The sequence below is a fragment of the Balaenoptera musculus genome, chromosome 17, assembly GCF_009873245.2.
Source record: "Balaenoptera musculus isolate JJ_BM4_2016_0621 chromosome 17, mBalMus1.pri.v3, whole genome shotgun sequence".
Lineage (NCBI taxonomy): Eukaryota > Metazoa > Chordata > Mammalia > Artiodactyla > Balaenopteridae > Balaenoptera > Balaenoptera musculus.
The window spans coordinates 78,839,482-78,866,112 of record NC_045801.1 but is presented as its reverse complement, the minus strand read 5'-3'; the positions used below and the strand labels follow the sequence as shown (position 1 = coordinate 78,866,112).

General features: G+C 43.5%; 1 protein-coding gene across 13 annotated transcripts in view; it reads right to left on the bottom strand.

Moving 5' to 3' along the window:
- The window catches only part of PCMTD1 (protein-L-isoaspartate (D-aspartate) O-methyltransferase domain containing 1), a 62,561-nt gene that overhangs the window by 17,850 nt on the left and 18,080 nt on the right, over positions 1-26,631 (bottom strand). For 2 of the 13 annotated variants that reach the window (XM_036831029.1, XM_036831026.1), the window contains exons 2-5: positions 22,980-23,061; positions 17,548-17,977; positions 10,889-11,062; positions 4,153-4,255 (exon numbers count right to left, since the gene is read on the bottom strand). The exons of 2 other annotated variants lie outside the window; for them this stretch is intronic. In XM_036831029.1, the coding sequence (XP_036686924.1) occupies positions 4,153-4,255; positions 10,889-11,062; positions 17,548-17,854 (584 nt within the window). In that variant the 5' untranslated portion in view covers positions 17,855-17,977; positions 22,980-23,061. Of the gene's footprint in view, positions 1-4,152; positions 4,256-4,530; positions 4,627-10,808; positions 11,063-17,547; positions 17,978-18,323; positions 18,491-22,979; positions 23,062-26,631 lie in introns of those variants that run through there. 9 more of the 13 variants (XM_036831027.1, XM_036831028.1, XM_036831033.1 and 6 more) reach the window with 7 other exon arrangements.

Sequence of the window (26,631 nt, the reverse complement as noted above, 5' to 3'; positions counted from 1 at the left end):
GGACCTACTGTCTCACAGGGAATGGCACACCCCAAAGCATGCCCTCTAGGGAGTCAAGTCAGCTCCGTGTATACATCGGATACAAACACATAAATGAAGCCGTAAATAAATGCTATACCAATTACCAACTTACTCGCAAAGCACTTACAGGGTAAAGGTTTATAATTCACGCTCCTTTCACTGACTTACTCTTCCAGGTAAACACAGCTGGAGAGATTATTTTGCTTACTCTACGTGCACAAACACTGATTCAGATAATCTGACCTTCCCCAAACTTCTCCTTCTCTCATGAAAGCCAGACACCTAAGGGCCTTTAGAACTTAGGCCCAAAGACTCGTTTATATCAGAGTGGGCTAAAATTAAAACGCCGTGGAGAGTCTGTGTGAAGAGCAGGACAGGAGTCGGCAAACCACGGACAAGAGGCCAAATGCAGCCTGCACTTGTTTTTGTCCGTGAAGTGGTACTAGAACCCCTCGCCCACCCCTCCACAGGGTGTCCCAGGAGGCCTCTGCACTGCAGGGGCAGAGCTGAGCAGCTGCAAGAGAGACCACTTGGCCCAGGAAGCCAGACACATTTACTATCTGGTCCTTCATTTGAAAAAGCTTGCCAGTGTTTTAGAGAAACTTTGAAATCAAATGTCAGTTCATTAGGGAATTTCGGTGAATGTGGGTATAGCACAGGCAGAGCAAAGGAATAAACCACACAAGAGAACTCCCCCTTCCCTCCTGTCTCCAAGTACAGTAAATTCAGGGTAGCCTCTCCAAATTATTTCATTTGCTGATACAGAACCAAGACATAGAAAGTTTAACAGTATACACATTATACTAAGGATCTTTTTTCTGAAAGAAGAAATGGTACTTTCAAGACTCAGGAACCAAGCTTGCTTCATAAAGCACACACAGAAACATACATCTGTATATTTTTTTTTAAAATATGTATCTTACATTATATATTCTAATGTTGAGTAGTTTATTGAATCTTTTCCCACCTACTATGGGAGTTCACTATGATCTCCAATAGATATACATAAGAAAATTTTAAAGATACAATTTAAATCATAAGTGACATGACAATACTTTCGATAAAGAAACTGATAAAAAAGATCCAAACCAACAGGATAAATTAGATGGGAAAAGTATTAGGTTTTAGCTTTCTACTGTCTTCGTGTTACACACAATCAAGGATAGCCTGGTACTAAGGAACAATACTAAGTACTAAGGAATACATAAATATCAATTTGTTTTCCTGAGTTACTTTATATTTTATTAATTAAAACATGTATTTTGATGACCCGTACACAATTAAATATAATAAAATTGCTTAGGAACAGAATTTTAAACATCACTTTCCAAAGCAAGTTTTTCAAATTTAAAAATTGAAAATAACTAGGAATGTTATCAACAAACGCCAAGAAAAATCAAAGAAATCATCAAAACACAAGTAAGATAGGAAGAAAACTACTACATCTTCATCATTTCTATCACCAAAACCAAATGACGTTAAAGGAGCCCATTAAATGACTCCACTTTGATTACTTAACTTCCGCCCAACTCACGACCTTTTGCAAAATGAAGCATTTCCCAGTACCTACTACCCCTTGTATGTGCAAGATACCTTTATAATCTGAAGTACGTAACCACTATTTCAGGAGTTACTTGAAAACCAGAATAGATAACATTTCCAGAACTGTCTTTTTTTTTTCAGAATAGTTTATTAATATAAGAATCTGTTTTAAAAGTAAGTTGTAACACTTCAGAAACAACCATATTATAAAGTCTGATTATTTTAACTAAAGTAACAAGACCATTAAAAATTATAAAGAAACATTTAGATCAGTCATATCACCATATTTGATGATTCACCATTTTATGAATAACAAACCTGTATAACACAGTAACAACAACACTCAAGAAATACAAGCCAAGGACATTTGATCATCTTACGATTACATGAAAACAATTTTAGAAAAATTTTTTAAAATTGAGACACTTAAATATATAAAATCTTCAAACTTATCTGTGTTATAGATGATTTAATAATTAAATTACATCAACACAGAAATACTTCAAAGAATGACATATTTTACTGTTTGCCAGGACCATGCCCACTTGTCAGCAAGAAACTTGACTCCACAGATATTGTAAAGAGGTACTTCGATGATTCAAAGTTCTTCCTTGAGTTTGTTCTGTCTGAGTAATGACCCAAAAGTGAATTATCTGTGCCTTTATGTGTTAACACCTGAAATATATTATCTAATATATAGTAGTTCTTAAGACAGACCTTAAACATTTGCTTTTAGTAATATTACTTTCACATTGCCCAAGTTTACTTGTATTCAAAAGGTCTTATGTGTACGTTAAGTTTCAACATCAAAACAAATACTTAGAACAACAGAAATTCAATAAATTCAACAAAGTTCCATAGTTCTAATAACCAATATAAAAAATATCCATGCCCATATCTTAAGCACTTACCATACCACTAATTGTAAGACAGACGAAAATGATGAAGACACAAAAGGATACTAACATTGAAACTCAATTTATCATATAACTTGAACTCAAAACTATTTTATTTGTCAAACAGTATGTTATTCTTGGAAACAGAATATGAACCCACATGGTAAGCATTTGAAAAATGATTCAAAAACATGAATTAAATGTTAACTCTTCAGAAAGACAGAATAAATAAGATACAGAACTGTGTTCAGCAAACTGGTGCAGAAAATTCAAGTGACTTGCTCAGACCCACTGGCTCGATCACAGAACAAAGCCAAAGCCGAGCGAGCTCCCAGCTCCCAGCTCCCAGCTCGCAGCTCCCAGCTCCCAGCTCCCAGCTCGCACCTCCCAGCTCCCAGCTCCCAGCTCGCAGCTCCCAGCTCCCAGCTCCCAGCTCCCAGCTCCCAGCTCCCAGCTCGCAGCTCCCAGCTCGCAGCCTGAGGTCGGTGACACCCAGCCACACTCCCTCCCCGGCCCCTCCCCCTGCACTGCGGACTCTGCGGCACCTCGGTTGGTTTTCTGTTCTTCAACCCACCAAGTGCCACTTGCCAGGGGACACATACAAACTGGCCGTGGCAAAGGGGACTGAAAGAAAAGGGCCAGGGAAGGAAGGGGAGGAGGGGCAGGGAAGGGAGGAGAGAGGGGAAGACGCTCCAGGAGACCCTCAGAGGACCTCCTGCTTCCTTTTTAGCGCTGACCCCCAGGCCTGAACCCTAGGAAACAGCCCTCAGCTTGGAACCCACCCCCAGCCCAGGCCCCCACTTCCAGGCCAGGCCAGGCCAGGCCAGAGCTGAGTGAGGCCCACTCCCAACAAGCTGGGTTGGAAGCCTGGACCAAAACTGCTATACAGTGAAGGGCCTAGGTTCTAAGCTTGATTCCTAGCCGTTTTAGGCCTTTCTCTCTTTGAAAATATGACTAGTTGAGAGAGATAAATGCCCTCCACATTTTCCAGTTTCACAAGAGTTCACGGACTTCAGCAGAAGCAGCCTTTGCTCCACAGTACTACCACTGCTGAATTTTAGGGACATTACACAACAAACAGACTTCCTCGCCCGCGCAAGGACCAACGCCTGTGCAGTATTTCTTCTAAGGGAAAGTAAGAGTTCAAAACAATGGTTCTATAAGCAAATTTCTCAAACACAGCCCTCACAGGATACATCAATATATTTCGATGATAATCTCCTCTGGCTATATTACTAAGTAACTTCATGTTTTTAAGAAAGTCCTCCATATTCAAACAGGTATCACTCTTATGCTACAAATAAAGAGGGCAGACTATTAAATTACTATCCCAAAGGTGTAAACACAGTTCCCAGAAAGTATTCTAATGCCAAGCACATCTTTACATTCTATCTTCAGGAAAGGTACTTGTATGATGTTTAATGAATGGAACATTACCCTACTAATAAAGTGACAGTAGCATATAATTAAAACATGAAAGTTATTTGTTTGTAATTTACTATATACGTACACAGAATAAAAATTACAGCACAGTTTTCTCACTTAATTTTTTCTCTCATTTTATACCACACTGATTCTTGCTGCACTCAATTGACAACTCAGGATCAATAAACTAACAGTAGTGAGGAACAGACATGTCACGTGTCTACTTATCAAGTGCTTTCAAAGCAGAACTATAGATATGAATACTTACTTATCAAAGCTATCACTATTTTTGATGAAGCTCTCCAGTTTTTCCTTGGCATACTCCACCACATCTGAATGAAGCTCAATCCCATGATTTATTCCAAAAGGACCTGCAATTGTAGCAGCAGCATTTATAAAAAATATTAAGAATGTCTTTATAGAGCTCTTTTAATTTCTGCTCATTTATCTATCACAGGAGCATTTAAAGAGGGCTTGAAATATGTATCTGCTAGCCACAGATTTTAAAAGCTATATTGAAATCTATTTACACTGCTTTAAAAAAAAAAATAAGTCACAAAGAGTTCTCTCCAGAGTGTAGCTTATCTGTCAGGACAATACTGCCAAAGAAATAATCATATTTCTATATAAAGTTTAAGTTAATTACCATTATCTTCTCCTTTATCATTTGTTAAAAATTCGGTAATTCTCAAATGTCTGAATCCATGGGCTGACACAGGTATGACAGAAGCTTCGCACAGCACCCCACAACCCGGTGAACGCTACCTTCCTCCAGGGCTGAGACCACACCCTCTGCCTCTGGAGCTCCCACTGTCCAGGGGAGTGGGGCCACCGGGCGGAGCTGGTTCTGCTCTCCTGTTCCCGCACACTTCACACCGCTTACTTGGTATTTCTTTTTGCACACAGCCAAGGATGACTGACAGTCCAGGAACGAGGAACAGGGGAACGATCTAGGGACTGCTCCTTCCCCCACCCTGGTACTGGCCGAGAATGTGACCAACAGGATTCACGTTTCCTAAGGCTACTGTGCCTCGTGCCTGCCCCATAACCCCATGACAGTAACACACTGTTCTGAGCTAGTCATCTCATTCCTCCCAAACTTCTGAGACTGAGCCAATCAGGTTTTCCACTCTACATTTTTGTTATATTTCTGTCTTACTTTGAGATTGGTCTCTCAGGAAAAAGTGTGTGTGTGTGTTATTTTCCGTATCTGGTATGTATCTTAGGAACTACTTAACTGGATGTGCCCGCTACTGAATGCCATTAAAAATACAACATATACTGGAGTTCTACCGACCTCTAAGAACTTTAAAATAACAAAAAAATCACAGTCCCCAATTAACATTTTTGAATGTACAGGGGGCACATGACAATACCGGTTTGTAATCTAGGAATTACCTAACTATAAAAATTAAACCAAAATGTTCAGATACTATCTTCAAGTCAAAAGCAGATAAACCTACTATATTTCTATTGCATTTGATTAATTTTATTTAAAAAAAAACTGATTCTGGGGCTTCCCTGGTGGCGCAGTGGTTGAGAATCCGCCTGCCAATGCAGGGGACATGGGTTCAAGCCCTGGTCTGGGAAGATCCCACATGCCGCGGAGCGACTAGGCCCGTGAGCCACAATTGCTGAGCCTGCGCGTCTGGAGCCTGTGCTCCGCAACAAGAGAGGCCGCGAAAATGAGAGGCCCGCGCACCGCGATGAAGAGTGGCCCCCGCTCGCCGCAACTAGAGAAAGCCCTCGCACAGAAACGAAGACCCAACACAGCCATAAATTTTAAAAATTTTAAAAAACTGATTCTACTTGGAAAATGTATTCAGATTAAAAAAAAGATTAAATAAAAAGGTACTTGATTCATCAGACCACAACAGTTATAGCATTAACTTCCTTTGAAATGTTTTATACTTTTTTAAATAAGTTATTCTGATCAATGAAATCTTAAATGTTTTGCTTCTCATTTTTTGTTTCCTTACTGTCAAACCGTCAGTCTTCATCTGCTAACTGGAACACCTATCCAATATCTTTTAAGATCTCTTGTAATTCCTTAATATTACCAAAGACAAATTGAAAAAAACTTGAATTCCCTTTTCTCAAAAAAAAACGAAAATGGCAAAAAAGATTAAACTTAGAGAAGTACACGCAGTAAAGTCACTTTTTAATTTAGTATTGAATCTATTTTGAAAACTTGAATTTCCGTAAGGAAACAAAAAAGGCTAGGAAACACTGAATAAAGTTTTCCTCATTTAAAAAAACTCAAATTACACTACAGTTACTTAACATTATATACATAGTAAGGAAAATATTGCTCTAGGAAATGAATCTCATTTTCCTTCTACCCTTTTAAGGTAATCCACTGAATGTAAAACATGACGGAGACTTTTTTTATTTTCATTAAGAATCTAGTTATACTCATCAACCATCTGGAAAACAAAAGGAGGGCCACATGGATGCGAGGTCAATAAAAAAAAGGTCATTATCGCTGGGGTGGAAGTTTCCAATAGGACTGAACGGATAAGCACTATAATAAAGGCGGCAAGTAAAGAATGTAGAAGTCAAGGCTTCTGTTCAGTATTTCAAACTGCCTTACTAACAGAGGGAGTCTGAACTTGAGAGTTCTAAGTCAAAAGGGACTACGTAGGCTGTTTGTCACTTAAGACACCACTGGTCTCATTTTCCTTTTCTTGCTTTCTGCTTATATAATACCGAAAAGCAAAGTGGCACCTTTCGGAAATAAGGTTTAAAGTTTGTTAAGAAAATTTCTTGAGATTGTTTTTCACATCACCCTGACACAAAATAAAGACAATTTCATTAACATACAATGGATTTGTTTGATAGTATCATAAACACACATGTACGATATACTATCATTAATTTCTAGTACAAACACCATTCATGATTTTTTAATGGGTGGAATTGCTTAATTTTAAAATATCATGCAGATATATCTTTAATTATCACTAATAAACTGAACAGTAATTAACATGTTGAAAAAAATAAATTGAAAAGAATGCATTAATAGAAGGCAGAACTTAACTGGCAATGTCACCAGTATCTCATTTATTTAGAATGCGATATACAACTAGAACACATCAAGTATATGATAAAATTGTAGTGTGATGCTCTTTATTACAACTCATTTGACACCTGTACTAAATAGAACGGAAAAATAAAACACAGAAAACTAAAAAAGCATACACAGCTGCTTCTAAGGAAGGGGACTAAGAGGTCTGGGGTGGGAAAGAGACATTTTCACCATTACACTCTATTGTCTAAAGTGTGTCTTAACACGTGCATGTGTAACTTTTTCGACCAAAAAATAATGAGCTAGTCAAAGAAATTTTTTTAAAAAGTACAAGATTTTCAAATAAATAAGTAATATACAATAATTCTAATAGAAAAGTATAAGCTGTTGCTGGAGAAAACTGAAATGGCATCCAAAAGACGAAAGCTTAAAACTCCCTAACACCATCTAACAGACGAAACGTTAATTTGACTGTGCTGAATAGATGCCAGGGTTATTTTGTATGTGCCAATGTGAAGAGATTTTTCTATGAAATAAGAAAAGCTTAATTTTTGTCATATAAATTCTTAAAAAATCAAAGTACTGACAGTTGACCACTATCTTTAATTGCTAAATACTAAAGAGAAAATAGAAACTTACACAGACGTCAAAGTTTATTAAGACAAATACAGTTATTAGAAAAACATAGGTATCCTGTATTAGAAATTATTTTTAAGGCTGGCAAAAGTCCATTTATTAAGAGCAATAATATAACAAAATTCCTATATAACAAAAAAATCTAAAGACTGTTTTTCTTTTGTAGTATTTGGACCTAAACCAGCTTACTTATTAGCTTCCAGTTAGTCAATAATGAGAGCTTGTACATAAAGGTCGCTGATTATTAGGTCTAGGTATCAAGTGTCTATCAACAGCTCCATTTCTTACCTACTTGGCTGCTGGCCCTGTGTGACGCCCAGCACCCCATGCCCCTCTGAAGCACTGAGTGTGGCGTGCAGGCCCGGGCGTCTGAGAGCTGCACAGGGCCCGGGATGCCCGGTGTCCTCCGTGCTGTGCGGAGAGCTAACCCGTGGAACGGCCACAAGCAAAGAGCACCTCCCAGTGCACAGCGCGTAACCAGAGGGGCTCCAAAGATGCACAACTGACAGTCCATCTGAGACCGAGACACTGCGGGGTGCTGAGACACCAGGTGGACTTAAGGCCAGCGCCTTCGTTTCCAGTCCCGGCTCCTGCTACAGCCGTATCATCACACCAGTCACTCACCCTGTGAGGTCCTTCCTACTGCATGAAACGGGTCTGTGCGAAAATCATGTAAATTACGTACAAGTCTTTCACACACCATAAAGTACAAGATGGGTACAAATCATTGGAAATTATAACATGCTCTCCCCTTGAATACAGAACTGGTTAACTGTAGAAGCAAAACTGCAGCCTATAGGTGGTTCTCTACCCTGACTACATGTTAGAATAACCTGTGAATTTTACAATCAAATTTCAAAGTAGATTAAATTTAATTTGATTTAAACTGTAAACAGGGGGAGGGAATCTCTCAGGGTGAGGCCCAGGCTCTGCAGGTGACCCTAACAAGGCAGCTTGGGTTGAGCACCCTAGCTACACCCTCCTAATTATTGCAATGCCCAATCTAAATGATTTTTTAAATCTCTTTGGACTATTCAAATCTGTGCTCTTGTTGCTAAAATGAAAATCAAGAGCTAATAACTACAAATAAAAGCATCAGGATAAAACTAAATATTTACCACAAGAGGGAGTAGGTGAATCAGTTATTCGGTTTCCATGAAAGTAGCATAAAGTTTCTCAGTGAGAATTAAAACATACAGTCATCCTTCAGTATTGGCGGGGGGAGGCTGGTTCCAGGACCACCCCCTGCAAATACCAAAATCCGTGCACGCTCAAGTCCCTCATATAAATGGAGTCGTGTCCGCACGCACCCTGCACATCTGTACACCCTCCCCTAATCATCTTGACTACTTATAATACCCAACATATAAATGCTGTGTATAGGAAATACAGCGTAAATGCTATGTATATAGTTGCCAGCACGTGACAAATTCAAGTTCTGCTTTTAGGGACTTGCTGGACTTTTTCCCCCCAATATCTTGATGTGGATGAATCCATGGATGTGGATGAATCCACAGATGCGGAACCAGTGGATACAGAGGACCAACTGTATATGTAAAAACACCTTTAAACAAGTTACAATGATATTTTATTACTAATTCTAGTTGAATAAAATCTTTGGGAAGATTTACAAGTAACTTTAGAAGAATTCAGAGATGGTAACAGGTGAAAAGCAGACAAGAATAGGTTTCATTCTTTCTTTCCGTGAACACCCTGGGGTATAACGCCAAAAAACAAAATAGTGCAAAGGTAGATGAAGAAAAGGGGAGAAAAAATGAGATCAGCAAAAGATTAAGTAACCAATAACTAGATAAGAGAAACTGATCGAATGCATTTCCACTTATGACATAAATATTTTCTTATGGTTCTCCACCTTATTATATATAACATTAAAAAATCATATTAACAAAAGACACTGTCAAACATTTACTGAATCTTGCCATGTTAAGCCTAAAATTCTTTAGCTAGTGGGACATACCTAAGACTGGAGACTTGTTCTCTGCTCTCTAGGTTTGGGAAAGGCCTTGTGAAGCAAGCCTTGGAATTCACCAGAATGTTCCAGTCCCTCAGGCTTCTCTCAGCTTATGGATATAAGTACTGTTTTCTTTCACTACACTTGAATCTTAAAAATATGTTTACACGAAATCTGAAAGTGTCGGTTTAAACAGTTACGGAGCATGGACCCAAGATCCTAAGTAAACTCTAAAATGTCTAAAATGTCAAAATATCAAGAACACATGTCACCATCAGCTGCTTCAGGTATTTCCACCCAGCGGGCTGATAATACCCAAGTCCACCGTGGCCAGGGTAACTTACGACTGTCTCTCACACGTCGACACCAGAACACTACGCCAGAGCGGTCAATACACTGAGTGTGCGCAACTGTAACGCAACCGAACATGGTTTAAAAGGCAACGTGAACAGCTTTAGGTCTTGACCCAACTCTGTTAGCGCGCTCACTTCCCACAGAAGCCATTTCATCAGCCCTTCTGTTGTACTGCGTATTCACCTGTGAAGATACTCCAGGGCTAGTGCAGTGACCAAGTCACATCAGTTCTCAATAAAAATTCCTGAACTAAATGAAGGACAGCCAATAAATCTGACCCAATGTTTCTACTGCTAGTTCAGAAGCGACGTGCACGGTTTCAAGGGTGTGGGATGTGTCTTCCGCACTGCTGTGTCCTCAGCAGCTGGCTCAACCGCACGTATAATAAATACTCTTTGGGAGAATGATAAAGTACATAAACTTAGCTACCATCCCAAATTTAAAAGGTTCACAAGGAAGACTGAGGCAAATGATATATACAAAGCATAAAAATGTGTATTTGTCACGTCTTCATGTGTCAAATCTATTTTATCACAGAATGAGGCATTGTACAGAAGTAAATCTTACAGAAAAGTATGTGTCATTGAAAATAAATTTCTTACTAATTTTAGCTGTTCGCTAGAAATCTTCTAAAATGCAATACAGACTTTCCTTTGTGTGCCTAGGAAAGTTCTTCTGATTTCAAGTCAACTGCCACCCTCTAAGCATCCTGCGAGTCTGTGCGGAAGTGGAGGTGTCCCCAGGGCTCCATGCGCTGACTGCTCTTCAGGTGGGAAGACGAGACAAAGCGGAGGAGACAGGTGAGGGGACTTTCGGTTCTTTCAGGTTTCTAACCCTGTGAATAGACTGCCTATCCCGCAAGATAAAGTGAAGGACAGAGACGAGAGACTGCTGTTCAGGTCCTGCCTTGAGTAATTTTTGTAGGAAAAAGTACCTTTCACCAAAATGGAAACACAGGAGGTATAAGCCACTTGAGCTGCTCTGTCTTGTGTGGGCGAGGGCAAGGAAGGGCACCTTGAGCTGGAGACAGACTTGGGCATCTCGTGCACACTGAAGAAGAGGCATGCAGTAAGCACTGCATAATCAAGTATCCAGCTTGTTGGCCAGCTTGGAGGATGCGGAGTGTCCAGAGCTCAGCAGACAGACCTGGTGCTGGAAACCTGGGAATCCTCTGCCTGTGGAGGTGACCTGAAGACAGAAGGAAGAGCCACCCTTCACCATAGGCTGAAGCCAAAGAAGCTTCCACAAAAGGACAGAGGAAGTGTACGTAAAGGCAACGCAAAGAGAAGCGGGATCCAGGGGAAGATCCTTTGCAGGTCAAAGGTGAGGGAGGCTGGACGCACAGACGACGTGAAGGCAGCTTCCAGGACCAGCCCTGCAACACAGGTGAGCCTCTGACGTGGGTGCTCAGTCCGGCACCCAGCTCAGCCTAGGGGAGACTGTCAGGAGAGAGACACGGCCGTGGGCGCCAGCTCCGGAGGGAGTCACTGGGAGACGGAGATTCACAGATTATTTTACACAGAGACACAAATTCAGAAAGGGTTAGGAGTGTTCTGAAGTATACAGGCAGCACACGTTATCTGTGGTCGTTTATGCTCTGTAAAATCCAGAAAACACCTACTAAGCAAATGCTACACCACGGCTACTAGGGAAATACGCACACATACACATACATACGTACCTCACAGAGATAACGTTCGGTCCTGAAAACTCGCCCTGGTAGAGTCTATTTTCTCTAGTTTACAAAATAAGCAAGCTTCAGGAGAAACGGGCCCAGCACCCAAGCTGCTCGCACCGCACCGCGACTCGACCCTCTCGCCGCCGCTGAGACTCTGAAACCAGGAGCAGAACCGCCCCTCGACCCAGGCCCGCTGGGGCCAGGCCCGCAGAGCGGCTCCCACCACCACCGCCCCCGCGGCACCCGCGCATGCGCACGCGCCCCAATGGCAGATACTGACGTCAGGGTTACAGACGCATTTCAGCAAGTCGGCAAATTCGCAAATACAGTTCAACTGGTTTTGGTTCACGGATGATCCGGGCTGGGGAGCGTTAAGCCTGAACGTAAAAACTCGGGATGCAAAGTGACCCACCTGAGACTTCTCACAGCACTGAGGGAAGTGCCTTTCAACCGCGAAGAAGAGCATGAAGAAATATAACCGGAAGAAATTACTATGAAAACTTGGTAAAACTACTCCAGCTTGCACTGTTCCCTAAAACTGTATTTTTATTACTATTAGCTGCCCTGTAATAATCAGCAGTAACACCCATAAACACAGAATCGTCTGGGGACTTTCACAGGAGCAGCAATGAAGGAGACGGCTGTCAGTAATGACCTCCGCTCCACAACCAGAAGTGAGGGAAAAACCCCAAGAAACACAATAATGGTAGCACCTCAATGCAGGGCATATGGGCAGAAAAAAGATGCACGGAAGCCCAACCAGGACTAAGAAGTAACGGTGTAAACAGTAAGGAGTTTAACTGATTTCAGAAAATGGTAGTAGCCTAAACGAAAGGATTCTTTGCAAAACAGATTTGCCCAGAGCCCAAAATAAAGCCCATACCAAGAACAGTCTTTGTTATTCTTTAAAAAAAAAAAAAAAAAAAAAAAAAAAGAAGAAGTAGGGTAGAAGTATAGAGGGAAAACTGAGGTTTGGCTTAATGCAGAGAAGAAGAGAAGACAATCTACCTTAGAGAGAACCCTGGAAACCTGCAGAATGGGTTTTGTCTCACCAAAAAGATGGGGGAGATGAGGCAGAAGACCACTCTGGATCTCCCTCATTCTCAGGCCTGAAGTGGGCCATGGGAATTTCTAAAAGGGGTGTTTAAAAGGATATGAAACGATTATTTGAAAATCATATTTCTGATAAAGGGCTTGTACCTAAAATATATAAAGAACACTTACAACTCAATAATAAGGACACCAACAACTTAATTTAAAAATGAAGAAAAGATCTGAATAGACATTTCACCAAAGAAAACAGAGGAATAACCAAAAAGCACAGGAACAGATACTCCACATCATTAGGCATCAGGGAAGTGCAAGTTAAAACCACAAGATACCACTTTATACCCACTAAGATGGCTATTAAAGAAAAAAAAGAAAACCCATCAGTGCAGCTATGGAGAAACTAGAACCTCGTGTATTGTTGGTGGGAATATAAAATGGTGCAGCCACTCCAGAAAAGAGTTCGGCAAGTTCTTAAAAAGTTAAAGAGAAACTCACCATACAGCTCAGCAATTTTACTCCTAGGAATCCACCCAAGAGAAATGAAACTGGATGTCTCCAAGATTTGTACATGAATATTCACATCAGCATGATTCAAAATCAGCATTAACTGGTGAAAGGACAAACAAAATGTGGTATACCCACACAACGGAGTATTTCTCAGCCACCAAAAGGAATGGAGCACTGATGCACACTACAGCACAGATGACCCCTGAAAACGTAACGCTAAAGGAAAGAAACCATACACAAAAGATCACAGACTGCATGATTCCACTGACATGAAAGGTACAGAAAAGGCAAATCTACAGAGACAGAAAGCAGGTAAGTGGCTGCCAGGGGCTGGGGTAGGGGATCTTTATGGGTGATGGAAGTGCTCTCAAATTGGATTATGGTCATGTTTGGACAACTCTGCAAACAGACTAAAACTCCCTGACTTGTACAGTTAAAACGGGTGAACTTTATGGCACGTAAATTAGAACCTCATCCAAGTGAGGAAGAGGGCTAAAATGAGAGAGAAAACACGAATGTCTGAGGTCAAAGGCAATGTCAGTGTAGCTGAAATCAGTAAGTACCACCTAATGTCCTGTGGTAAAGAGAAAGAAAGAGTACAGAGACCAAACATGAGGGCCACAGGCAGCTTGACCAGCCCCCTTGGAGGTGAAGGCATTTAGGTACACTGGCAGTGCTTTTCCCGTTAAGCACGCAAGCCTGCCCACTGTGCGACCTGTAGGAACCGACGCTGCAGAGCTGAGGCAGTGGCGTGCGGAGCGCTGGGTGATTCCGGCAGTCTCTCTACAGCCATGCCTACTAACTCAGGGCCCAGGCAAGAGACTAAGAAAGTCATCAAGCCCGATACTACAGGTTTTGTAAGAAACGCCTAAGTTTTATATCATGGGTTACATAAGGAGTGAATCCCTAAGCAAAAAGGATCAGAACGGAGACGAACCATCCCCACCGGCATCAGAAAGATTATCAGAATAACTTGGCTTCGTGGTTCTGATATTTAACGAGGACGTGAGAGACCTCTTCTCCCACACCCCATTCAATGGGCTTCCCTGGGCAGAAGACAGCACTGAAAGGAGGATCAATTAAGAACTAGATTCTCTGTGAAAATCCTTTGCTCCAGGAAGACTCCTAAGGAGACGAGAGTGGAACAAGAATTTATCTGCAATTGGCAACGAAACGAGTTGTCCAAAATGAGGCATGATTTAGAACCTGGAGTAATCCATTTTTTCAGCGCAGGGCAAAACCAAATTCCATTTATGAGTAGCTGCTCCAAGTGTGGTGGAATCACAGGACATTTCCTGCAGTCAGGATAACCCTAACTTCTCTCACCGAACAAGAGCTCTCAGGACTGCAGCCCATCCTCTCCAGGCGGAGATCCCTCAAGGGGCCTCCTCCCCAGACACCCTGCCCTCCCGGCCCCGGCCCCGAGCCTCCAGATCACACGGAGCGTGTCCTCGGGCGAGGCACGCTGCCGACAGGGAGCACGCGACGCGCCATCTTGTGACTGGAGAGCAGGGCTGAGCGCCAGGGTGCGGGAGCGGTGCAGTAAGGAGACAGCTTCTCTTGCTACGGCCACTGGGAAGCACTGGGGCCAAGCCCGATGCACCGCTCTCAATTATCACAGGGAACACGGAAGCAGCCCCCTGTGGAGCTGGTTCTAAGTGATTTTTACGGATGTATCCCCCTCCTTGACTTTAATTAAATGCTCGAGAAACACAAACCAAAAAAGGGGAGCGGGAGAAAAAAAGATTAGCTTCCTCAGAAGCTGGAGAGATCCAAGATTTATTAACTGTAATCACAGTTTTACAGACTCCGTTCTCTCTGCCTTTCCTTTTTTAAAATGTTTTTATTTTACCTTTCTCATCAAATGAATACGTACAACAAAAGGAGAGGTATTATATCTCGGTCTTGACTGCAGGACCACACACAGACCAATGCTGGAATACTGTCCAGTAAGTGCGGTCACACATGTGACTGAAGCCGCGTGACTCCCTGGAGCCGGCTAACAGGAGGAAGCGCCATCATCGTGGATCACTCAAACCAGGGTCTGTTTCCCCACAATGCCCGCGGGTACAGAGGAGAAAACCATTCAAGATACGATCAAGTTTGCAGTCGGCCTACAAATGCATCTGGCCCCAGTCATCTAGTTTCTTGGAGACAAGTACGAAGGAATGGAGTTTAGGAGGGTGACCTCACTGCTGGTAAGGCTGCTAGCTAGGACCCCTGCTCTCCCCCCACCAGGCCTTTGGCTAAACTGCCCTCCCTCAGCAGGAGCCAGCTGACCGGCTAGGAGAGTGAAAGGCAGAACAACAGGTGCCTGGACGTGGAGTGAGGCCTGGACTTGAGTCTTACGCGGCCACAGCTTGTCAAGAGATGCACTGGCTCAAGGAAGGCAGCTCCCACTTTGGAAAAGCAGCTCTCCCTACTCCCTCCGCTAAGTTCCTTTGATTTGGAGACCGTCTCAAACCCTAGAGATTCCTTTTTCAAAGCGGCTCTAATGATACAAGTGCTAGGTTTCTGGGATTCCCAACCTGATGAAAAATTGCTCTCTCAGGATCAGCAGAGCACCAAATTTAAATGTAAGCTGCTAAATTTCTTTCTTGGCAAAAATTAATAATGTTACCGTTTTTGACCAGTTATTATGTATCGGGAACTGACTCAGCTGTGGGATGAAACGGCTTTTTTTTTTTTTTTAAAGTGAAATGATTGCAGGTTCCATGACTAGGGGAGCAAGTATGGAGCTAGTCAGTGTTTAGGAAGGGGGAACTTCAAGCCTGAAAATGCCTAAAGTCGTACGATGTGAACACATAATTTGCCGTCCAGACTGGGACACTCTGGGAAAGAGAAGGACATCATTAATACTGATGCTAGGATGACCGGGAAAAACCAGGAGTGCCTCAGCGCACCAGGACACAGATCGCCCTCCTAGAGTACGGCCATTTCTCTATTTAAAACCCTTCCGTGGGGGCTTCCCTGGTGGCGCAGTGGTTGAGAATCTGCCTGCCAATGCAGGGGACACGGGTTCGAGCCCTGGTCTGGGAAGATCCCACATGCCACGGAGTGGCTGGGCCCGTGAGCCACAATTACTGAGCCTGTGCGTCTGGAGCCTGTGCTCCGCAACAAGAGAGGCCGCGATGGAGAGAGGCCCGCGCACCGCGATGAAGAGTGGTCCCCACTTGCTGCAACTAGAGAGAGCCCTTGCACAGAAACGAAGACTCAACACAGTCATAAATAAATAAATAAATAAAGAACGTGAATTTCTTTAAAAAAAAAAAAAAAAAAAAAAACCCTTCCGTGATCCCCATCACTGTAGAGTAACCTGTAAACCAGTCCCATCCCTGTAACTTGGGCACACACCCCAACCACAGCACACGTCACATGGGATGAGAACCGTGCATTGTCCTACGTCTCTCCACTCCCGCCAGTCTGCAAACTCAAGGGCAAGAGTCTATGTTATGGGCCTGGCGCTCTACCTTACTGCTTGTCACACAGCCGTTCTCAGTAAATACTAAGTGGCTCAGTGACACTCACGGTTGTTCATCCTCCATCCAACATCACAATGTCTTAGAGCAGACTCTCCTGCACGCATGCTTTGTCCACCCGCCTTCTCAATCTCCCAGCTGTCATTTCCTAGCTACATGACACTAGGCGGGTCACTGAACCTCTGTGCCTCGGTTTACTCACCGACATACGCAGGAATCATGACCATACATACTTCACAGGGTTATTGGGAGCATTAAATGAGTGACTGTACGTCAAGTGCTTTCAGCAGTGCCTAGCCCTCGCAGTAAGCACCCAGTAAGCTTCTTGAAGGCAGAGACATTTGTCCCTTTTGATCACTGCTGTATACTCGCCCCAGAAATAAGGCCTGGCAGAGAGACACTCAACGAGATGGCTGAAACTTAATGACATACACACTTCTCTCCCCGGTCCTGTGCTTTGCCCCTCAGTGCCACACCCTCCATACCCCACAGACTCCTGCACCCTAACAAGAGCACAGCACCATCCCCTTCACCATGGGGCACTGACTGATAGCCATCAAACTCTCTACGCCAGCTGTCAGGATGCCAGCTGTCAGGATGCCAGCTGTCAGGATGCCAGCTGTCAGGACACTTTACCTGAAGTAGATTACATGATACTCCTGAGTTTCCCACCTTCCAACTGTTCAATTCTAAGTACAGACAATGGCTGGGGGTTCAAAAACAGTTCCAAGAACTTTTTAAGTCTAGGACTGAACGCAAAGCTAACTATAAGGGTCAGGGCTGAAAATAAGGAAAGATTACTACTATGACCTTGTGTTTCCACACTTAAGGAAGGTAACTACTTTTAGAATATACATTCAAACATATATTGTACACAAAGTTACAAACCCTATAAATCATAAACAGTAATACAAACTCAGCTTACTTTTTAAAATAGAATTTCACAAAAATAAAATTACCTAAAATTAAGCCCACCATTGTACTTAAATATCCGGTTCCACTTCCCAGGTTAAGAAAAGACAATCCCGGTTGAAGTTTCAACGCTTCCATAACTTCAGAATAAATGCAAGGCGCCGACAAGTGTAGGTTGCCATGCTTCCAGGCTAAGTCTCTGTAAGCACTGTCCCGGTAGCCTTCCAAGTAGTAATCTCCGCGATCGATCGCTCTGAAGGCCTGCTCCACTCTCTCAGTGCGGATATACTGCGCTTCCTTTAAGTTATCAATCAAGTCATCATTATCTTCCCCAGCACTCACAGCTCCTCCCATGACAGTATGCAAATCAAACCATCAATTTTAAAATGTAATAAAATTAGCAGAAATGGCTTCCAATAATGTAGTGCGGTTTGCTTTCCTTTAATATTGCACTTGATTTCCAAAAATAAATTAATCCTGAAAGGGAAGAATAAAAATAAACAGGTTTAAATGAATGCTCAAAAGGAAAGTAATTCCAGTTTATTAAATATATAATAGTCATTTTAACTAACTACCATTTCTCAAGGACATATTCTGCTCCAGGCACAGAGTTAAGCTCTTTAAATGTATTGTTTTATTTATTCTTATAACCACCACAAAAGGCAGCTTAAGTTTGATCTCATCTGTACAGACAGGAAACCTGGGACACAGAACTAAGTTAAATCACCTCATACTGTGAGGCCCAGTATGGCAGCCACGGTCACACACGGCTACCTAGACCTAAATTAATTAAAATTAAATACAATTAAAAATGCAGTCACACCGGCCACACTCCAAGTGTTGAAGGGCCCCACGTGGCCAGTGGCTACCATAGCGGACAGTGCTGCCCTGGAAGGGGCGCTGCTGGGGCGTGGTCCCCGGCCTTCCAGACTCCAGAGACTGCGCTCCTCCACCACTGAGCCACGTGGCCTTCTTCAGAGTGTGGAAAGCCTAGGTAAATATACACGAGTTACTGGATTTAAAATTCCTAAACTTAAACATCCACTATCAATTCCTAAATGCACCACATAAATTCAAAATGTTAACATAAAGAAGAATAGATTACCTAAACACGGAATACAAAATGGAACTACAACATGTTTAAAATGTGTGTATATAAATAAATATATATACATATATGTAAATATACATATTAAGATTGTTGTGTTTGGTAAATCTTGTCATGATAAATGAGACCACAAATTTTGTTAACAACTTTAATAGTTTAAGCGTTAGAACGTATGATACACACACGTAGGTACAATGAACTTCTCTAACAAGTCAAACTCAGCATCTTTGAATGGAGACATAAGTGCAACTTGATAAAATAAGAATTTCAATAGCACTATTTAATACACAATTTAAGCTTTATTCAATGCGCTAATAAGCAAATTCATGTATCAATTAATTTCTGAATTAATAAATCAGGCGAGAGGGAAAGCGAGGAACGAAAACACCCGTGGCCAGAAGCAAGAGCTCTGACAGCGCACTCGGTCCACTCCGGACGGGACGGGAGAGAAGACAGCAGCCAGCCGGGCGGCCGCGCCCCCAGGGCCTGCCCCGGCGCCGGTGCCCCTCCTGTCTCTCCTCCTCTCCAAGCAGGGGAAACACCGCAGACTATCTGACGCACACACACGGCCGGCTCCGGCGTCCCCACCCGCTCCCCTTGCAAAGGGCCAGGGCCCGCAGCGCCGTCCTGCCCGCGAGCTGAGCGCTCCGCAGCCGCCACGCAGCGAAGGCGGACGGGACAGACCCTCTCCAGCTCCAGCACCTCGCGCCGCGCGGGGGGCAATGCCAGCATTTACCGGTGGTGGGATTTTGGCCGCGCCATGAGGCTGGTGGGATCTTAGGGTCCTACCGCCGGCCCGCCAGGGAATTCCCCATGTAGAGGTGTTTTTGACAGCGTGGCCTCTAAGCGCAGGTTAGCTTTCTCACCTGGTCCTAAAGTCTTCCCGAGACGACAGAAAAGCTGGCGACGCTAGGCTGCGGCAGCTCCCGTCAGCCCCCGTGCAGCACTTGCTGAGGACTGACGAGAGCGACGCTGACTACGCAGAGACATTTTACAGGCGGCTCTACCGAAACGCCATCATCTACTAGCTTGAAAAGTTATTTCCCTTCTGCTCTGCTTTATGGCTGAAGAGTGACCTGACCCTTCTCGGGTCCTCCTGAACTCTACCCAAAATCATCATAGCAAAACGCACACGGGGACCTCACCACACGGGAGCTCACACTCTCGGTGAGAAAGGCAAGGGGAAGACCCAAGCAAGCAGGGGCTACCACCATTTGCTGCCATCTGTGTACTACCTCATCAAAGCCACCATAGGCCTGGGAAGAAGGCCCTCGCACGCCCATTGTCAAGTGAGAAACCGTCCGTAAAGGGATGGGGAGCTCCAGCTCATGTGACAGACGGCGGCCGAAGGAGCCCACGGAGCCCGAAGAGGGAACTGGCTCCTGGGGTCAAGGAAGCTCTCTTAAGGGCACGGACTGTGCAACACAGTAAAGGGAGGTAGGGAATTACAGGCTGCGGAAACGGCTCAGCCTGAGTTGAGAGAGCAGAGAAATTACACGGAGCTGGGTAGACTTCATCCTGTAGGCCAGTGATTTCTTTGGGGGGGACCCTCTTGAGAGTTTGATCACAAACTCCCCTCTATTAAAAAATGAACAAACTAGAAGTGTTGCATACAATTTCAGAAGGCTCCTGAGTTCCTAGAGACCCAGGAGTCCACTCTAGTTTAGGAACATCTACTATAGGCAGCAGAGTCAGTCAGGTATTAATTACTTTTCCATTTTAGAAAGTGCACTGCATCTGTGTTTCAGATCTACTGCAACAGACCAGGCACTCAGAAGGCTGGAAAAAACATCACCTTGTCAACAGGGTGTAGCGCCCAACTGCGATTTCCCAGACTCCTTTCTCTCTGGTCTGGTAGGAAAGAAACAGATCTGAACAGAAAGCTGAAAGGGTATGCAGGAGGGAGGAAGGCAGGAAAGGCTTCCTGGAATAGGAGGTACAACCTGCTGCAGTGCATGCTTCTTCAACACAAACGAGCTCACACGTTCAGCATACGCGGTAATGACGTGGAAATAATGAAGGTGTGGTGGTTTACAATACATGTTCGTGTTCTGAAGTGACAGGAAGGCACAAGCTTCCACACACTAAAGGCACACCGTAGCAGCTCATAAAGACTTTAAGCAAAAAGCTTGGAACAGAGTACCTTCCTATGTAAGACAATGAGATGATGGTACAGTGTCTTCAAGTAACCTGGGGGACAGTGGATGCAGATGTAAAAATGCTTAGACGTTTTCCCTGAATTGAAACAACAGACTAATGAAGGCTATACCCAGGTTCAGATTTTTTAATTTTAATAACAATGACATCTATGTGCAAATAAAATGATAATCCATAAGCAAATGGTCTTCCAGGGCCTGAATGTCAAAGGAGGACGATGAACCCTAGGGTTTAAGGCTGTGAAGGACTGACTGACTGTTATGCCAGCTGCACCCCAGTAGAGGTTTAGCTGTCCCAGAAATTTTATTAGGATTGGTATTGTTTCTGCTGGTAAGCTGGCTGCACAGGCTTTGAGTGTCATGCCCCAACGCTATTTTTCCCACAAGCCCTGCTGTTTCGCAAAACATTAGGTGTTTTCAGATGTTATAGTAGAAAAACCCAGTACTTGACCTCTCAGACCCTTGAGAAGATCCCAGGAGACCTCAAGGACCCCACAGCACATGTGGCAAGCAGCTGGCATAAACAATTACAAACTCAGATGAACAGAGCACAGCAGCTGCACAAGGTGTTAGGGGGCACCCAGCCCAGACACGGTGGGGGCAAGGGAGGGGATGGCAGGCCCGCAAGAGTTGCCTAAAGAAGGCCTGGGAAGCAGAGACAGCAGAAAGCAGGAAAGGCATTTCGGGATGCAGAAGGGACAGGGGCAATCCGCCCGCTCAAACACTGCAAACAGCACCGCAGAGGTGAGCCCGGGGGCGGAAAGCAGTGCTCCGGAGGCCGGAAGGACCAAGGGGCCCGGCAAGCTCGCAGGCCACAGCACACGGAGACCGGACCTCCTCCCGCAGACGGGGCAAGCCAGGGAAGGGCTTCAGACAGTGAGAGGCGCGCTGAATGACTGAAACAGGATGTTAGGGGAAAACCAAAACCGTAAGAGAAAGGGATTGTTAGGATTGGAATACATGATTTGGTCTGTGGAAGGCAATATTCACACAGTCGTAACAGAAAACATGATTGCTTACTTAATTTGAATAGTCATTTAACCACACTGGGAGGATGAGAGGGAGGTAAAGGGGGCATGGGAGCTAACCCTTCATCTGTAGCAGAACGTAAAAGCTATCTTTTTAAGTTCCCTCTGGAGTGTGAGCCTCCTGGGGGGGGGGACAGGTGAAGCCAGGAACTGCTATGCTTTGTCTCCAAGGCTCGTAGTATCACTTAACTTTCTAAACTGTGTATTTGCATTATTTGAACAAAACTGACAAGGTAAAAATGAAGACAGCTGTATATATTTATTTAGACCAGATGAAGTACAATAAAGACACATGGAGAATAGTTTCCTAAGGAATAAAAATACATTTAACAAATAAAAGAAGTCTACAGCAGAAAAACCACAGAACAAATAAGAGATCATAATATAAATAATAATTTACACTACAGAGCTTCAAAGATGTCATTTTATCATATACATTGTTCTGAAAAACTGAGTGAAAAATTAATCACAGAGTACATATAAATTCTATGTATAATTATAAATTACATTTTATAATATTAATTTGATTATAAAAGTAGTATATGCATTTGCAGAAAACCTGAAAACCAAGTAAAATAAATAAAAATTATTGATAAGCCTAACCTTTGAAGAGTCAGTTATTATTTACTTTCTAAGCATCAATATTCTTATTTTTTTAACACAATGTTGGTATTATACCTGTATATATTATTTCAGACTTTCACTTAATATGTCTTAAGCATTTATTCGTGCCATCAAAAATTCTTCTAAAATCCAGGGGCATGATATTCCATCAGACAGATGCACCAAGTAACCAATCCCCTGACTACTGGACCATGAGATTTTAAATTGATTATAATCAATGTACATATGAGGAGTTCGCAAGTTAAATCTGTAGTGAATATTTTGATAATTCAACAATAATCTCTTAACTTGAAATACAGTTCATTTTTTATGAGTAAGGCAAACAATAATAATCTCCTAACTTGAAATACAGTTCATTTTTTATGAGTAAAGCAAACAGTATTAAAAAAGCCATTACAGCCTTAGGTCATGGAATGTGTTTGCCATTTGTTAATTCTGAGATAATTCCATCTCGATCATGGAAAGGTGCCAAACACAAGCCAAGAGACCAAGGTCTAGCCTCGATCCCACTGATAGCTTTGCTGTATGGCTCTGGGCAACCCTCCGGACCATCACTTCCTCACCTGTGAAATGAAGAGGCTAAGTCTCTGATTCCTAAGGTTCCCCAGGGCTCTGATTTCTCTGCTATTTTGGCATCAGTTAAACCTGCATTGAATACAACTGAGTTTTAGTTATCTAGGAATAAGTGTCTGAGCCTCAGCATTTCAATCACAATTTTTTCTGCCCCACTCCTGCCATTTTCTGTAACATAGAAGAAAAAAAAAAAATTTAGGGGTGTTCAAGTCCTGCATTAAACAATAAAAGCAAAATAAGGATTCTGAGAAAAAGAAGGGTAAAGGTAGAACAGGACAAAGTGTCAGAATCAAAGACTGAACAGCTTCAGCAGTTATGTCCCAGAAGGAAGCTGTCGCACTTACTCCTAAGAACAGTTCTCACTCCTCGAGGGTGGAGGAGCAAAGGGCACATTCACATAAGCTCGCCTGACACGATCTCCAAGCGCTCCAAAAGCTGCTTGCCATGCTTTCAAAATTAGGTCTGTGACTTTAATGTACCTGGTTGTGGGAAAGAACTACTGGCAGCCCCATTCCATACCATGGTGTCTTTCAGGCAGCTTAGGGATGCTTTCTGGAAGGTTAAAGCCAAGTCAAAGGAGGCAGGAAGCAAGCCGGTGGCAGACAGACGCCACAGGGTGGGAAGAGAACAGGCTGGAGGCTGACCCCTCCCGGCCTTCCCGGCGCCGGTGGCCAGCGGTCGCTCCTTGTGCTCCTGTCGCCGCAGAGGTGGGGACACAGCTCACCCAGCTCTGGGGGAGGGAGACTGGTGACCCAAACAAAGGAGAACACACTACTGGAGGGCACGAACATAGGCTCTTTCTTCCTCAAGCCCTCAAGGATCTTGCCGTGGGAGTCATGGACCAAGGCCGCTCTGAGTACAGAGAGAACTGCATGGGAACCTTTCTCAATGATGACAGACAAAACACGCGGAAACACAGAGACTTATGAAAGGAAGAAAAAGAAAAAATAGGGTGAGCCAAGGTTCGCTACTCCATGCCAAAAGCTGCTGAGAACACCTCATTAACTCTACATCCAAGGATAATGCAAAGCTTGCCCTTCTTTCAGTACTAATAACACACACATGCAATTCTCTATGTACCTCTACCTACCAGGCACTGGAGTCTGTTTCTTCAGCATCCCTACAAAGCAGCACTAACAAAGTCTGAACAAAGTTCAAAGACCACAAGACAAGCTCACAGCCGGCAGGGGTGAGCCACCACGCAAATCCGGTCTGTCAAGCCGTGGACCCTCCTGAAACACAACAGTTGGCCCAGAGGCTCCTGACCTCTCACTCAGAAGAACCCTTCATTCTCTTAGCTGAAAAGATGTTCAGTTCAGATCTCCTTCCCTCTCCTCAACCTCTCATTTCCTTTTTTTCCTCCCTTTTGTACTCTTGGTTCCAAAGAAAGAATGGATGAGAACAGCAGTCCCCAACCTTGTGGGCACCAGGGACCAGTTTCGTGGAAGACAATTTTCCCACGGACCGGGGGCTGGGGCGCGAGCGATGGGGAGCGGCAGATGAAGCCTGGCTCACTCGCCCGCCTCCCACCTCCTGCTGCGCGGCCCGGCTCCTAGGGCCGCGGACCAGTACTGGTCTGCGGCCCGGGGGTTGGGGACCCCTGGATTAGACGGAAATGAAGCATCTGATGTCATTTACTGACTGTACAGCCTCGGGCGAACTGTTTAACCTGTGATCTTCAGTTTCCCTATCTATAAAATGGGAAAAATAATTATCACATCACCAATTTGTGAAGAGTAAAGAGTGTGCTACATATAAAGCTCCTAATAACACACAAATCCAGTAAATACTTCACTTTCTTTCACTTCTATGACACAACGCACATTCCAAACTTTCATTTTTCAATCTAGAAGACCAAAGAGGGAACACAAAGAAGGACCAGTTCTGGAATCTGGCGCAGTTATCACCTAGGGAGTGGCCTCCGTGAGACACGGTTCTAGAGGGAGAGTGTGAACCCTGAAGCTGGAGCGCCAGGAAGAAAGGCAAACTGATAAGCCACTGTCTCCTCCCCAGCCCTTCAGTTCACTACCACAGACAGTCTGAAGAAACAAACGAAAGAAAATCTGTTCAAGCGTCCACACTAGATACTCTGACATTCGGCAAGTGCTAAGATGCCTATATTCACAGATGCGGACTTCTCAGTTACCTTCTCAACCCCACGACTCCAGAGCTGCTCCCGCTGCCTTTCCCCACAGTGCCCCTCATTCTTCTAATTCCCCCTCCTCCCCACCACCTGGGACAGTGGACAACAGCATGAACTCACAGACGGACAGAGAAGCAGTAGGTGGCGGCTCGCTGAAGAGTTCAATGTACAGGACATGAGGGGATAAAGAAATAATTTTTTTAAAAGAAGAGATATGAAGCAACTCAATCTGAAATCTTATTATTTTGAAAATTACAGAACTTCATATAGCTCCAGGAGTCTCTCCTCCTCTCCTCTTACTCAAAGATCTGAATCTACGGCCTTGTCAAACCTCTACCACTGCCACGCAAGCACGTGGTCACTGAGCACAGCCCTAATCGTAGACCACAAACACCCTCACTATACACGTGCGTCTGTGACCTAAGAAAACCAATCCTCGGGGAATAACCTCATCAGGTTTGAGGATATTTACTTAACATCTTTCAATTTTTCAAGAAGTATTAAGAAGTGCTATACTACAATCCTTAACACTTAACAACAGTCCTCACAGGAGCCCCAGCCTGCAAGTTGTTTACCTCCTCTAACTCGGGGAAAGTCTGAACCAGAACACTGAAATGGCAGCTGTGCTGTCCGCTTTCAGTCCGTTAAGTGACAATGTTCTTAGGACGTAATGAGATCGATGGGGAAGCATGAGAGAAGAGCATACATATTTTCAGCTCCTCTTGGGTCATGCTTTCAAAGTGGGGCTTATTTGAAAAATTATGAATTCACACAGGACAATATTCAAATAAAAATAAAAGAATACTCCGAAGCAAAACTACACGGTTTAGAAACTACTCATCAGTTCAGATGATTTGTATCTGTTCCCTTCCACTAATTTGTTCCAATATTTCCTTATAAAATAAACCAGAAGATGAGCTCACGCCAAAGACGTTCTTTCTGTATATTAACATATACTGTGTAACGCAAAGCCTGGCCTTGTCACACAGGATGATTCTGAGCAAGTGCTTATCTTTTCTGGTTTTGGTTTTTTCAACTGGGAGACAGTCATTACATCAAATTATTTTGATGGCACCTTTAAAAACTTTCAGAAAGTCTAAGTAAGCGCTTTACCAAGCAAAGATAAAGAATGTAAGTAGGTTAACTACAGTTTTCCAGTATCATAAAATAGCATCTCTTTTTTTTTTAACATCTTTATTGGAGTATAATTGCTCTACAATGGTGTGTTAGTTTCTGCTTTATAACAAAGTGAATCAGCTATACATATACATATATCCCCATATCCCCTCCCTCTTGCATCTCCCTCTCACCATCCCTATCCCACCCCTCTAGGTGGACACAAAGCACCGAGCTGATCTCTCTGTGCTACGCAGCTGCTTCCCACTAGCTATCTATTTTATATTTGGTAGTGTATATATGTCCACGCCACTCTCTCACTTCATCCCAGCTTACCCTTCCCCCTCCCTGTGTCCTCAAGTCCATTCTCTACGTCTGCGTCT